The 14,011-nt window shown below is 46.6% G+C and overlaps 1 protein-coding gene across 4 annotated transcripts in view; it reads left to right on the top strand.

The window, feature by feature from the left end:
* Nrp2 (neuropilin 2) overlaps positions 1-14,011 on the top strand; it is a 116,978-nt gene that overhangs the window by 85,373 nt on the left and 17,594 nt on the right. The window contains exon 16 of one of the 4 annotated variants that reach the window (XM_057753721.1): positions 8,862-12,321. The exons of the other annotated variants lie outside the window; for them this stretch is intronic. Coding sequence (XP_057609704.1) covers positions 8,862-9,142 — 281 coding nt within the window. The 3' untranslated portion in view covers positions 9,143-12,321. Of the gene's footprint in view, positions 1-8,861; positions 12,322-14,011 lie in introns of those variants that run through there. 4 annotated transcript variants of the gene reach the window in all.

The raw sequence follows: 14,011 nt of genomic DNA, 5'->3' as shown, positions 1-14,011 counted from the left end.
TAAACCTTTGAGCCTTGCATTGTCCAACCGGGAGCAATGAGGTTGAAAATTCAGGAGTGGTGAGAAAGGAGAGGCGGTGGGAAGATCAACACCCCCCCCCCCCACACACACACACACAAAACCTGTGAGGGGAAAAAATCCATAGTAAATTAAAAGTGAAACAAAGTGGCAATGCTTGGTTTTAGACTGAAGATGGTGTTTTTCCTGCTCCAGGGAGACAAGGCCGAGGTGTCAATTATACCACAGTGAGGTGTGGAGGCAGGCGTTCTAGGGAGGACGGCTGTGATGGGAGGAGTGGTGCTGGATTCAGAAGCTAGAAATAGAAACCAGGGAGTGTCTTCCCTGACTGAAGGCCGAGCCCTTGCATTGGAAGGCTGGGAGCAGGAAGGGTCACTTTCTTCCTAAGAAAGCAAGTGGAGAACAAAGCAAAGCAGAGGGAAATTGGGATGCTCGTCTCATCCCAGGAAAGAAGAAAGGAATGCCCTCCCAGAGCAAAGGTTCTGCTTGCGCTGCTCAGATGCAGCCGGTTTACTCTCTCTCCAGCCTGGCTGCTGATGCGGCCACCTCAGTTTCCACACAGGTTTCTAATACTGAGCACTCAGTGGTGCTGCAAAGGCTAAGTGCCCCCCTGCAGCCACCCGACCGCAGCATGTTCACAGATCCTCACCTGATGCGGGGTCTCGGGGGCCTGCTTGGTGCCAGCCATGTGAGAGCTGTCATGCCCTGTTTGTGCTGGCTAGACGTACCCTTCTAGGTGATAGCATTTTAGAGATAAGCTTCACCACTTCACACCCCACGTCTCCACTTGCTATCCTCGCTCTCATTAATCTGTCCAGCTCCCGACTAGAAAGAGATGAATTCTTGCCTTGACACCTAGACAGTCTTCCTGAATACAAGTCATCCTGCCTAATTTGCCATTTGTCCCTGCTCTAGGACGAGCAGCACTGGGGAAGAGGTAGAACAGAGGGCCAGTATATGTTTTCTTTCTTACCCTCTCTGCCGTGTCCCCGCATTTGAAAGTATTGAATTTCCGTGTGCATATTTTACTGCTCCCTGGGGACGGGGCTGCAAATGTAAGGCACTGTAAGGAAAACCGAGGTCCAGACTGAACAGCCCGGATCACAGTTGGGGTCTAACCTCCAGGATGCAGGATAATTCTTGTGCATCCCATTCCTGACTCTCAGTGGCTTGTTGAGCCTCCAAGCTCTCAGAAAGGCCAGTTCAAGCCTGGTCAATAACTGCTCTAACAGCTGTGCACATACCCTGTCTGGTCATGACTGACAAGTAGAGTGGCTGAGGGCTTCACTTCTGTAAGAGAATAAACAAACCAAGCACATGCACTTTCCTTGAAGTCATGTGCAGCACGAGGCTGCACACCCTAGGCCTGTTCGCCTGCACAAAGATGTATAAATAAAGTCTCATTTGAGTGGCAAATGTGCACCCAGGCTAAATAAACACAGGGCTTGTGACTGGAAGGGAAGACTTTCCAGTAGCTTATGATACTTTGGGGCTGTGCAGACAAGCCTCGAGTTGCAAGCGTTGATGATGGCAAAGAGGCAACCAAGTCTTAGTGGGTCGAGACTTGGCTTAAGAACATAGAGTTGAGAGCGTGACTTGGAAGTTTCAACCACATTGACATGTTCCTTGATGCTCCTGGTTGTGATGAACCTGGAAGCAGGCGTTAGGACCTTCCCTCAGGCCTCTGTCTTTACTCAAACAAATGCCTCTCCATTTGGAAGACATGCCTTTTGTTCTCTTTCTGGGCAGGAAAGTAGGGGCCTCTTGCTTACGACGGAAAATCAGTCATTTTCCTCAAAGCAGAGAAGCAGAATGAAATGGGATTTGGGCAAGCAAGGTACAGAGAGGAGATGTGGGAACACTGCTTACAGCTGCCATTTGCATTGCTTCTGGGCCTTTAGAATGAGGCTGTTTTCTTTTCCATGCAGCAGAAGTTATCCCATTCATTCGGGGAGATCGGTGTGCTCTTGGTGGATCTTTAGGGAAGTGCAATAAAAAGTGGTCTTTGGACCTGTGCTGGTGGCTGCTCTTGATCTTTCTCAGTTTGAAGGGTTTTTTATTTTCTGCCTTTAGCTGGTTTCTTGCCACGAACCTCTGTCTTTTTATTCTAATTGCATTGTGCTTTCTGCCTCATTACCTGCACGTGGGTTGTGTACCTGCCTGTGAGTTAGTGTTGAAGATAAACTGTGTAGAGAAAAAGGAAACCAGGAGATGGGAAACACTGTATCGGCATGCCATTCTTAAAAAGATTCTTTTGTTGTTGACGCAAGTCGTATTTTAAACAATGTAACATGAGTGTGCTCGCTTGCTTGCATAAGCAGTGGCTATAAACATGGTATGGTTGTGTATCTTTGTTCTTAAGGCTTGAGCTTTAAAAAATGAAAAACTGCTTACAAAGGGAAGCGGGGAGACTGAAAAGTGCTATAATTAAGGTGATGGGTTGTTTCCTCAAAATCAGTGCTCAATAAGAGAAAAAAAATCAAGCAAGGAGCCAGTAAAAATATATAATGCCCATATTCAGAGTCCTGTGCCTGTTGACCAGCTGGATATTTTGAGCAGCTTGTAGCGGAGGCAAGAACTGTTGCTGCTCCTGCAGCAGGAGCGGGCTGTACCTGGCGAGAGATGGAGACCCAGGCAGGAGCAGGCTGTACCTGGCGAGAGATGGAGACCCAGGCAGGAGCAGGCTGTACCTGGCGAGAGATGGAGACCCAGGCAGGAGCAGGCTGTACCTGGCGAGAGATGGAGACCCAGGCAGGAGCAGGCTGTACCTGGCGAGAGATGGAGACCCAGGCAGGAGCAGGCTGTACCTGGCGAGAGATGGAGACCCAGGCAGGAGCAGGCTGTACCTGGTGAGAGATGGAGACCCAGGCAGGAGCAGGCTGTACCTGGCGAGAGATGGAGACCCAGGCAGGAGCAGGCTGTACCTGGCGAGAGATAGAGACCCAGTCAGGGTCACACTGTGAAGGTGATCTTGAACTGAGGTACCCTGAACTGCCTTCTTACTAAGCGCCCTAAAAGGAGTCTATGTATGTCCTGAGAGTCCAATGGTTGTGACTGTGTCTCCAACCATTTCTAAGGGTGTTGTACTCCATCTTTTGCCTTCCTGCTGCCCCCCCACAATTTCCATCAGGGTATAACCAGGAGAAAATGATGATCAAAGGTTGTCCCCTGGGCATGGCTGGGAACCATTTTAAGGGTGAAATCTGAGGTGACTGGCACCCGACTCCATGTCTCAGATTTGGAGCCAATTTATTTGGGCCCTACAGGACAATCTGCCAATTTATAGCCGCATCTCTTTTTCCATTCCCACCCTCACTCCCATGACCCGCCTCCCACCCAGAAGCTCTGCCAATACAGCACCCCAGTCCCTGGGCAAGAGACAGGATGGCCCCATTTGAGTGCCTTTCTCATTGGGTTTCCCTGCCTCTGTAGCCCCGCCCCCATCTCCAGCTGCCAAGTAGAGGCTGGGGTATTGCAAGCAGAGAGGATGCAGAGAAATGTGTGAAACATGTGATGCTCCACTGCCATCTCTGTCCACAGGACCCCGAGACGTTGTTTATGAAGTTTACGTGCTTACTCAGCCTCTCCTGTCACCGAAGCTAGATGCAGTCCCCTTCCCATACCTGCATCTAAGGCAGCTAGCTGCCAGGACAACCTGAGAAAGGGCAGGAGAAAATGCTCCTCCCCAGCCCCTCTCTCCAACAGCACAAAGTGGCAGGCTTCAGTTTTATGATGTAGCCTAAGCTCCAGAAGGAGATGAGAAATGCCTGCTTCAGTCAGATGAGGGGCTGAATTTAGAGGTATTTCAGATAGACACGGGGAAGGGGAAGAGTGGGGAGTCCCCCAGGTTTCTGCCCATTCACCTCTGATGAATCTACCTCTATGTACTTACTCGTCCAACAAGAGGAAAGTTATTCTCGGGGTGCTTTGGATTTCAGCAACCTTTAAACAGCACAGGAGACCTGGCCACATCCTTCCACCCACCTTCCATAAATTTTTCTAGTGGATCCAAGCCTTTTCTTTTGTTTGCTTAATCCCACAAATGAAACAAACCATCCCCCCCCCCCACGCTGTCCCTTCAGCTGTGCTCATTCTGAGCTGGATAGAAAGGCCCCATGCCAGCACCTAAAACAACCTTTAGGTACAAAGAGAGACATTCCAGGTTTTATAAACATGACAGTGAAAGATGCTTGCTGTGTTCATGGTGAGACGCTGCCATGCCGATTCTCTGACAGCTTCAGACAGCGTGGAAGGCAGGAAGGGAGAGAGGGCTGCTTTCTGTTCCTGCCTTACTTTTTTTTAGAGCAAAATCTGCAAAATTGTGCTATGAAAGACCACATAATAAATATCCCAGGCTTTGGAGGACATACAGCCTTTCGGAAAGCTCTCTGCTCTGCCACTGAAGCAAAGAGGCAACCACAGTAGTGTGTAAACAATGAGGATGGCAGTGTTCAAATAAAACTTTACTTAAAAAGACAATGTACTGCAGTTAGCTGAGAATTCTGTATGCCTGGTTTCACGTCTGACTTCATCACTAAGCAGCAGTAAGCAATTCTTCCGAGCGCTGAGTCATCCCTTGGGTTTCCCTATGTGTTTGCTGCCTTGCCCTCTTCCTTTGCTTTCCGACTGCTCGTCCTCTTAGGCCCTCGCATCCCCCATGTCAGGCAGCTCAGGTGCAGCCATGGATCAAGGGCTACCACACTGAACACAGCTACTCTATCACTGCTCTTACAGCCACACTTCCTAAATCATTAAAACCTAATTCATTAAATCGGTGACACTATTAACAGGCATAGAAGGCTTGCTACCTAACAGGTAATTTCTTTTCATTTTTCCCATATGTGACTTCTCAGAACTGGTTTCTCAAAATCTGAATTCTTTGCATCCACATGTCTCTTCCCCAGGGAGTTCAGAACTTTTGCAGATGGGAGCCTGCTCAACCTTGGAAATACACTTTGGAGTTATTGACTTTTTAAGTATCTGTTTCTCATTATCTTGAACAATGAGAAAACTTTGTGGAGAATTGGGGGTGGAAATTAATAAAAAAATGGTTGAGGAATTGAAAACATTTTTCCAACTGAAAAGAAAAAAAGATCTGTGACTGAGTGGTAAGAGAATAGTCGAGGGGAAATAGGGACAGACATCGTCAGCTCTGGGCAAGGCTGATGTCTCACCTCCAATTTTTGCTCCCACATTGATGTAGCTGGCCCAAGACATTTTATTTGTGAAGTAATGGCCCAGTCACCCATCAGAAAAAGGTGCTGAATAAGGTTGTTATCTAGCTGCTTGTGTTACAAGGCTCTTTTTCCCTTCCTGTAGAAGCATTGTGAGTGGGAAGTGGTTCTAGTAACTTTCTCAGAGCAGTTCTGTGAGGCCCAGTGGGAAATCAGCATTTCCCAGGAAGCCTGAACATTGATCCAGAATGCATTCCTCTACCCCTCATCTATTGTCTGTCTGTCTGTCTATCCATCCGTCAGTACATACATACATACATACATACAAACATACATACATCCACCTACCCACCCACCCATCCATCTAGTATTTATTGGATTTCTGCTTTGCTAGGAAAACTTTTTAAAAAATATTTATTTATTTATTATGTATACAATATTCTGTCTACATGTATGCCTACAGGCCAGAAGAGGGCACCAGACCTCATTACAGATGGTTGTGAGCCACCATGTGGTTGCTGGGAATTGAATTCAGGACCTTTGGAAGAGCAGGCAATGCTCTTAACCGCTGAGCCATCTCTCCAGCCCCCTAGGAAAACTTTTTGAGTAGAGATTTAAGCCTGACTAATTTACTGCCTTCCTTTTCTGTAACTTGCAAACCACAGTCTAGTGAGCACACAACCCTTCAAGGCTGTGGCGGAGGTAGATTCCAAACCTGCGCAATCACTGCTCTTTGGAATCAAACCTCAAGCTGGAGGAAGTTCTGAGAAACTTCTAGTCCTTACAAGCCACCCCTAAATTGCTTGGTGGGGCATAGGGAAGGTATTGTTAACCTTTTTCCTAACTCCTTTATCATTAAAAGCACACATTTGTGTAGTATGTTTTCTCATTTTTCTAAGAAAAAAATGTTTGAGAGGTCAAGACAATGTCTCCAAATGACTCATGTCACTCACATTAACACATGTTCTACATGTTGATAACTTCAGCCAGGAGGGCTTTAGTGGGAGGGGGCAGTTTTTAACATACAGAGCAGTCTATCTTCCAAAGGCTAACTCTGAGGTGATGGCTCACATATCAGATACTGAATACTAAACCCCACATTACAGTTAACCTCTTCTGGCAGGAAGAAAGATCTTCCTGCTGTGTCCCAAGTTATTTCTATCATCAGACACACTTTCCAGGTGGTGTTAAGGCTTCCTTCTTCCCCACTCCTAGCTCCCTGAGCAGTGAACTTCTGTACTGAGGCCAGGAGGTGGTAGAGGGAACAAAGCGGCTGCCACTGTGCTCTGGCACTTCAGGGAGGCCTTAATCACTGAATTTGCCACCTGCCTTTTCTCTGATGGGTGAGCTGCAACCTCATTCGAGGATGGCTCTCATAATGCAGCAGACAGAATCTAAGGCACAGCAACGGAACAGGAGAAAGAAAGGTGGCTGTGGTGAACTCTGGGCCCACTGGTACTCTTAGGCATTTCTCAGCATCGCCTTGAGCTCACATGAAAATCCAGAATCGGAGCCGTTGCCAAGCAGCAGATGCTCATGGACTGCAATCACGAGCTGATATCAACTGGCCCTTACTGGCAAGCTGGCCTCTTTGAGCACCTTGCATTCTTTGTATCTTGGTTTCTATGCAAAATTCTCAGTTTGACTACTGAGAGATAAAGAGAAAAAGGGAGGAGACAAATATTTTTCTCTTAAGTCATAGGAATGAAGGTATTAAAGATGCAAGTCAAAGCTGGGTGTGGTGCCTCACACCTGTAATCCAACCACTTGCTAAGGTGGGATGGGGGAGGCGCTGGTCAAGTCTAGCCTTGGCTAAATGATGAGTTTCAGATTAGCCTCTGCCACAAAGTGAAAACCTGTCTCGAGACAACAAACAAACAAAACAAGATGGGAATGGTTAACCGAAAAGGAAAAGTAGGTAGTCATGTGGGAAGGATACAGGAAGCAGCCTTGAGGGGTCCTGGAATAATTTTCACCCCAAGAATATAGATGCAGTCATCAAGCTGTAAGCCTTTGTCAAAGCCGCTCCAACACTGTGAGACTTCCGGAGACCTACATGGACCTGTAAAACTGCACCCCGATAGAAGGGGACCCCCAAACTGAAGGAAGCAATGACTCCCAGCTACCAAGATGGGCAGGCTTCATTAGATTTTCCAAGAAAAATTCTCTAATTTTTCTCTCATTTCTGAGAATATGCGAGAAGGTCTGACCACCTCTGGGCTATTCCCCAAATGGAAAAGGGCAGTCTGGGGATCAGGCTGTGGGAACCGGCAAACACTGAGAACTGATGTAGGGTCAGCAGTCGCTTGCTAAGGCATTTGCGGGACACCTCTCTGCTCGCTCTTCGGTGGGGTCCATGTCGGGCAGCTTGAAGTCTCACGGGGAAAACAAGAAGGGTAGCCAGGTCCAGCCTGAGCCGCCGCAGAGGTGCTGCCACAGAGCGGAAGCAGGGGATATGCAGCACCCCTCCCCCCCACACCCTGTAAGTACAGGAAGCATCTTTGTGGTCACCAGCACGGGACACAAGCAGCTTGGGAAGCTTTTCTCATAGGTTAAGCATATATCATCTTTCAGAAGTAAAGATCATGTCTGCCTTTGGCAAGCTCTAAAGCGCCTTAGTCCCTTTCTGGGCCAGATTCTCATCTGATGTAAATCTTTGGGAGAATCAAGTTGTAGCACTGTTTTGCATGGAGTGGGAGTCAAGCCAGTCTTTCCCCTGAGTTACCCTAAGCTTAACTCTACTACAGTGTCTCCATGGCAACCAGAGGCTGGCCAGTAAACTCAGATGCCTTCTAAATCTCCCACCCCAGCTTCTCCTCCCTCCTTTTTTCCACAGTTAAGAAGGAGCCTCTTTTGCCCTCACTCGCTCGCTCAACGTCCCTCGCTCTCACATTCCTTTAGCGTTTTCTACTCAGATTTTTTTTCTTACAAGTACTCATCCAACCTGCTTTTAAAATCCTCCATCCAATTAAAAAAAAATTAGACGGGTTAGTCATTGCTTGACAGTAGTAATTGACCTGTTTAGACAAGACCAAGCTGATTTCAATGGGCACAGAAGCCTTGGCAAACCTAAGTGGAATTTACCTTCAAGTCTAGCCAGCCTAATTAATACATTGTTTGAGAATTCTGGCCAGCCACACCAAATATGGCATTTCCACTCACTTGGAGAATTCACCTAGCTAAATCCCAGCAGTCACTGTAGCATCATTGTGTGTGTGTGTGTGTGTGTGTGCACGCGCGCGTGCACATGAGCGAAAGAGGGGAGAGAGAGAGAGAGAGAGAGAGAGAGAAGAAGAGAGAGAGAAGAGAGAGGACAGATGAGAGAGAAAATTAACACTTTTACACATAATAAAATAATTCTGGTTAAATAGCAAAGAAAGATTTGTAAGGGTAGCACGCTTGGCTGAAGCTTATTTGCTGACTGACCGTCTCTGAGCCTGTTTCCTCGTCTGTGGGATGGGTACCTGACATATACAGGGACCAATGGAGAAATTGCAGCATTATAAACTGCTTGGTATATATGAAGGCGGAGTGCTGTATATTCCAAAGCATGTGTGTTTCTCAATTTCTTTCTTTTCTTTTTTCGTTATTTATTTTTTAAATTGATTTTTTTTTTTATGAGTCCGCATGCTCTCAGCCCTAGCAACACTCTCTGTGTCTTTCCCCCAGGGGGCACCCTCCCGCCAGGGACCGAGCCCACAGTGGACACGGTGCCCGTGCAGCCCATCCCAGCCTACTGGTATTACGTTATGGCAGCCGGGGGCGCAGTGCTGGTGCTGGTCTCCGTCGTGCTGGCCTTGGTGCTCCACTACCACCGGTTCCGCTATGCGGCCAAGAAGACCGATCACTCCATCACCTACAAAACCTCCCACTACTCCAACGGGGCCCCTCTGGCGGTGGAGCCCACCCTAACCATTAAGCTAGAGCAAGAGCGGGGCTCACACTGCTGAGGGCCGAAGCAGGAACAGCGCCCAAACAAACAAGAAAGACTGCAAACATGTTGCCTCGATTTTGCACTTTTTTCTCCTCGCCTAGTCTCTGCGTGAACCCGCAGACAGCTCTCTCCAGGGTCCCCAACCCTGAGCGCTCTTATCTGCCCCAACCGTTCTCTGTGGTCCTTGGTTCCTGTTTCTTTGCTCTGATATTTTTGTTTTCCTTATCATTTTTCCTTTTCTTCTTTCCTTTTAATCTTCATGCTTTTCTTTCCTTTCTTCTTCCCTCTTTTCTTACCTTTCTTCCTTCTTTCTTTCTTCCTTCCTTTCTTCTGTCTTTCTTTCTTTCCTTCTTTCTTCTTTTGTTCTTTCTTTTTTTCATGATTCTAAACCAACAAAACCCAACTCTAATGCTGCATCTGGAACCCCAGAAGAGATCACCCCTAAGCACTCCACAACCCACGGCTCAGTTGGTTTTGTTCCAGAGACAGGCCCTCTTGTTTTCTCCTCTCCTTGCCTTATCCCATCCCTCCTCTCCTGGGCAGGTTGCCAGGTGTCTTGAAGGGAGCCTGGTTCTGTATGTATGTACACAGTACACTCCCATGTGAAGAGGTGTGTGTGTGTGTGTATGTGTGTGGTGGGTGTGCGAGGGAGAGACTGACTCACTGTGGGGGCGAGTGTGGGTGTGTGTAGAGAGGGCCCTTCTCTCTTGCGTTACTTCTCCTGGGGGACATTTTACAAGAAAATAATATACTGTACACATTTTGTTTACTTGGAGAAGAAACTGAAGCTTTTTTGTTGCCTTATCTAGCTCTGTCTGGCTGGGGTTTTGTTGGCTGTCATTGTCATCTCTAGGTACCTAGAAAACTAGAGGCCACATGGAATACAATGTGGCTGTACCCATCAGTACCCCCATCCCCAACCCACCTGACCCAAGAGGATGTTTCCTCCAGGGCACTCAGACCTGGTCCCTTTTGTTATGTCTCCTGTGTCTTTGAAATCACAAGATAACAGCCATTGGGTTCATGGAGCCATCCTCACTTCCAGTCCTGAAGCAAATGTGTCTCACGTTGCCTTATAAAAGGAAAAGAAGAAAAAGAAAGTTTATATTGAATGTTTAGCTCTGGTGGTTCAGCCATGGACTAGGTCCTAACGACTAACGCACCTGGGGTGATGGCAGTGCAGTCATCTGTTTAAACTGAGAGCAAGAGGGGAAGAGAGAGAGAGAAGATGGAAGGATTCAAATGTTGTCTTGGCAAAGTCTCCTCAGCCCGGGGCATCACTGCATTGAGCCTAGCATGGGATGGGGTTGGTTAGAAAGGTATTCTTTGGTATTATTTTGGCCATTGTAACAGCATTTGTAAACTACGAGGGAGAGGGTGTTATTGCTTTCTTTTTGTGGTGTTAATGTGTGAAGCATAAGGCTGTCCACCTGACTTATTCAGATACTATGAGAACACAAAAAGGAATCATTCGCTGAAATGTACCAGTGTGCTGCCTCTTAAAGCATTTACGGCATCTAGGCTGGTGGACTGGCTGACATCTGCAGATGCCACAGCATGGGCAAAGAGAAGGTGCATGTAAAAAGCACACCCATCACTGCCTGCTCTTCCTCCCCAACAACGGACAGGGAGGGATGTTAGTGAGCTGTGCCCAATGATGCTGTGCAAAGGATGGATGAAATGACAAGGTCAGCTTCATTGTAAGAAAGTGTGTATTTGAAAATTTGGATATACCAGGGCTCAGTTTGGAGGTGTTTGTTTTCTGCTCCCCCCCAGAAAGTCTTTTGGGAAGTGTAAAATTCTCTCAGGATGCTTTACTGATCAGAACATCTCCAGACACCCTCTAAGAACAAAATACTAATGATTCTTTTTTTTTAATTGCTTGGGCTAGAGCCACAAGACATTCTTGCAGAGTAGCCAGAGAGGTCCCTCAAGCAGATTCTCAGCTTCTGTATCTGGTTCCTTTCATCTTGCTTAAAGGATGTGGTCTCCCACTCTTACTTTGTTTCAAAGACCTATTCTGTCTCAAGTCTTAAATAATAAGAAAAGATGAAAGGCTAGAGTGTGGCTGCTTTGAGTTGTCCGACCTCAACTGAAGATGGAGAAGGAAGGAAGCATGAGCAGGAGGTGGGCAGCAGCCCTGGGCGCTAAGAAAATTCTGCCAGTCACTAAAGGTTTATTTATTTATTTTTTTAAGATTGTTCACCTCTAGCTGAGTACTTAGGGACAGGCATTCTTTGCAAATGATTGACATTCCTACAGGTATCCTGTGGAGGCATCAGAAGACCATAGCTAGAAAATCTATCCAATGTAGCAAAAGCAAGATGGCAGACACTTTGTGAGCTTGTTCTATGCTCATCCAATGCTCTAGGCAGGCAGCACCATCTTCATGTACATGTTATAGACGGTGAATCCCATGATACCCATCAGCTGTGATTCGTGCTTAAGTGTTCTCTCTCCTCTCTTTTGCTTTCTCACTTCCCCTCTCTCTCTCTTTCCTGCTCCCCCACTCCAGCATCTTTGATAGTATTTTCTAAAAGGGTAGCTCATGTAAAATGCCATGCGCTGCTTTAAAAAGCAAAACTCCCTATCCGGTTGGGGAGGAAAGTGTCACTCTCTTCTAAGGAAACTGGACTGGACAGATGAACGCATGCTCCAGTGTAGCATTGCCTCCCAGAGGACAGAGCGCTGATACCGACTGTTAAAATGTGAAAGAGGGCATGAAGGAGGTGAAGGGCCAGCTGGGGCTGGAAAGCATTTGCCTTACGAGAGGTCTCACAAGAACCCTTCCTTGAGAGCACGCTAGCAGCTGCCCTGCCTATTGCTGGCAAACGCAGAAAAAGAAAAACAAAACAAATGTAGCATTGCCATTGACAAAACACGATCCCGAAAATAAACTCCTCCTTTCCCTTGTCCCACTCCTCTTGATTAAAACCAGAATAGGCAATCCAGTGATATTTTTGAGGTTGATATCCCATCTTTTAAAAGACTCCATCTTTAAAATAAAAACGAGCAGGCAAGCAAACACTTAAAAGGTCAAAAATTACCAAAGAATAACAAAACAAGAAAACCTAAAGATTTTTACTTCCTGTTCTTATCCCCTCTCCCTATAACTGTGATGTCCCCTGCATTGCTCAGTTGCCTGTGTGTCAAAATAACTTGTGGATGTTGAAAACTATTTGAAAATGTATTGTGTGGAATGTAATAAAATGATGATATTTTTATACAAACATCTGGGTTTCTTTCCCCCATCCTTTGCCTGTAAGAACAAAGTTTGACGTATAAGCCTTGAAAAAAATTGATGTCTCCAAAGTTTACACTTTGCCTTCTGAGCTATGGGGCATTCGTGTGGAAGGGAGAGATATACTCTCCTTGAAGCTGAAGGCCAGCACTCCTTTCTTTCAATTTTCATCGCTGCTTGTTAGGAGTTTTATCCAATTTGTGCAGCTGAGCCAACTTTTATGATTGGTATGGGATTTTTGTGAAAGTTGCTAAGTGCTAAATTGCTCAATGTAATTCCACAAAATGTGTCTCGATGGCAAATCCATGGAGACTGGCATCTCCTTTCAAACTGCCCTAGGGGAGTGGGTGCAGCTCTTGTGTATGCTGCACTCAGCTCCGAAGACATACAGTCCTTCTTCTGGAAAAGAAATGATGACCTTTTGTCCCACGCCTATCAAATTATTACTTTCTGGGGGACATTGATCTCCAATTTATGAGTGATTTTCCTGGAGCAAGAAGAACAGGAACGTCTAGCGTGTTCAGGGCTCAGAGATGGTCTAGATTTTGGAGAGATGATGAAGATTATGGGATAGACGTGTACCTGAGGTTGTCTGAGTGGACATTCATAAAATGAGCAGTCTATAAAAGGTGTAAGCTGAAAGAGACTTACTCGAGAGTCTGATCTTCTTCAACAAGTGGTTTTTGCATGGTTTGGTTTGGCTTGGTCCACCTCCGTGAATAGTTAATGATATGGTTGTGGGAGACAGCTGAATCTGAAGGTGATTCCCGAGGGAAAAAAATACATAGGAAAGGTAACTTCCTAGTGGCTTTGAGTCCCTCAGCAGGAGGCAAGAATTGGTCACAAGAGGATTCACATCACCCCAGAGTCCTCTCTAAGAGGCGGAATGTTCATTCTAGATGGTCTTGCAGAGAGAGACCTGCCCAGCGGACCCTGTGTCTGCCAGGGTCCTGATTTTCCTTGGGTACTAGACCCAAGGCACTTCCTTGGGCACTTTCCTTGGGCACTTCTCAAATCTGAAGGCTGTCCTAACACTGCACAAGGGAGCCTGGCTTTTCAGATCGCACAGGAAACTGTCAGTACAGATGGCTCAGGGCAGATGTCATTATCTGTCTTCTGCAGGAACGCAAAGCTGAACGTCCATGATTAGAGCAGGGCCTGTTTTTCCTGTGCCAAGCGCAATTACCCATTCTGTCTAAGTAACATTTGGCTAGCCTAAAACTGTTTGTTACCGCTAACAAAGGGCAAAATGGAAGCATCTCAACGTGTTTATTTCTAGCAAAGACCCAGACTCGGTCCACATTCACTTGCCATGACCTAGAACCACACATGCCAGGATGAATTGAATTAGTCAGAGCGCATGTTTTGTTGGCATTGATCACAGTTTTGGGGCAACTTTTGGGGAGTATTCTACCTTGACACTGGGGCCAAGACTTATTTAGGGGGTACTCTTTCTCCCCAAGAAGGGTAACAGCCACCAGGAGTCAATTTTACCCGTCATTCACAACATTTTGACCAGTAAACATTCCTGCATGTATTTCAGATTTAACCCAAGTGTAAATTATGTTTCCATGAATCACAGAGTGCAGATGTGAAAGCCCAGCTTACTCTGTGCTTACTCCTACCTGGCTTTTCCTATGACTT

This window comes from Chionomys nivalis, chromosome 2 (genome assembly GCF_950005125.1).
Source record: "Chionomys nivalis chromosome 2, mChiNiv1.1, whole genome shotgun sequence".
Taxonomy (NCBI): Eukaryota; Metazoa; Chordata; class Mammalia; order Rodentia; family Cricetidae; genus Chionomys; species Chionomys nivalis.
This window is presented reverse-complemented; position numbering and strand designations above follow the sequence as displayed.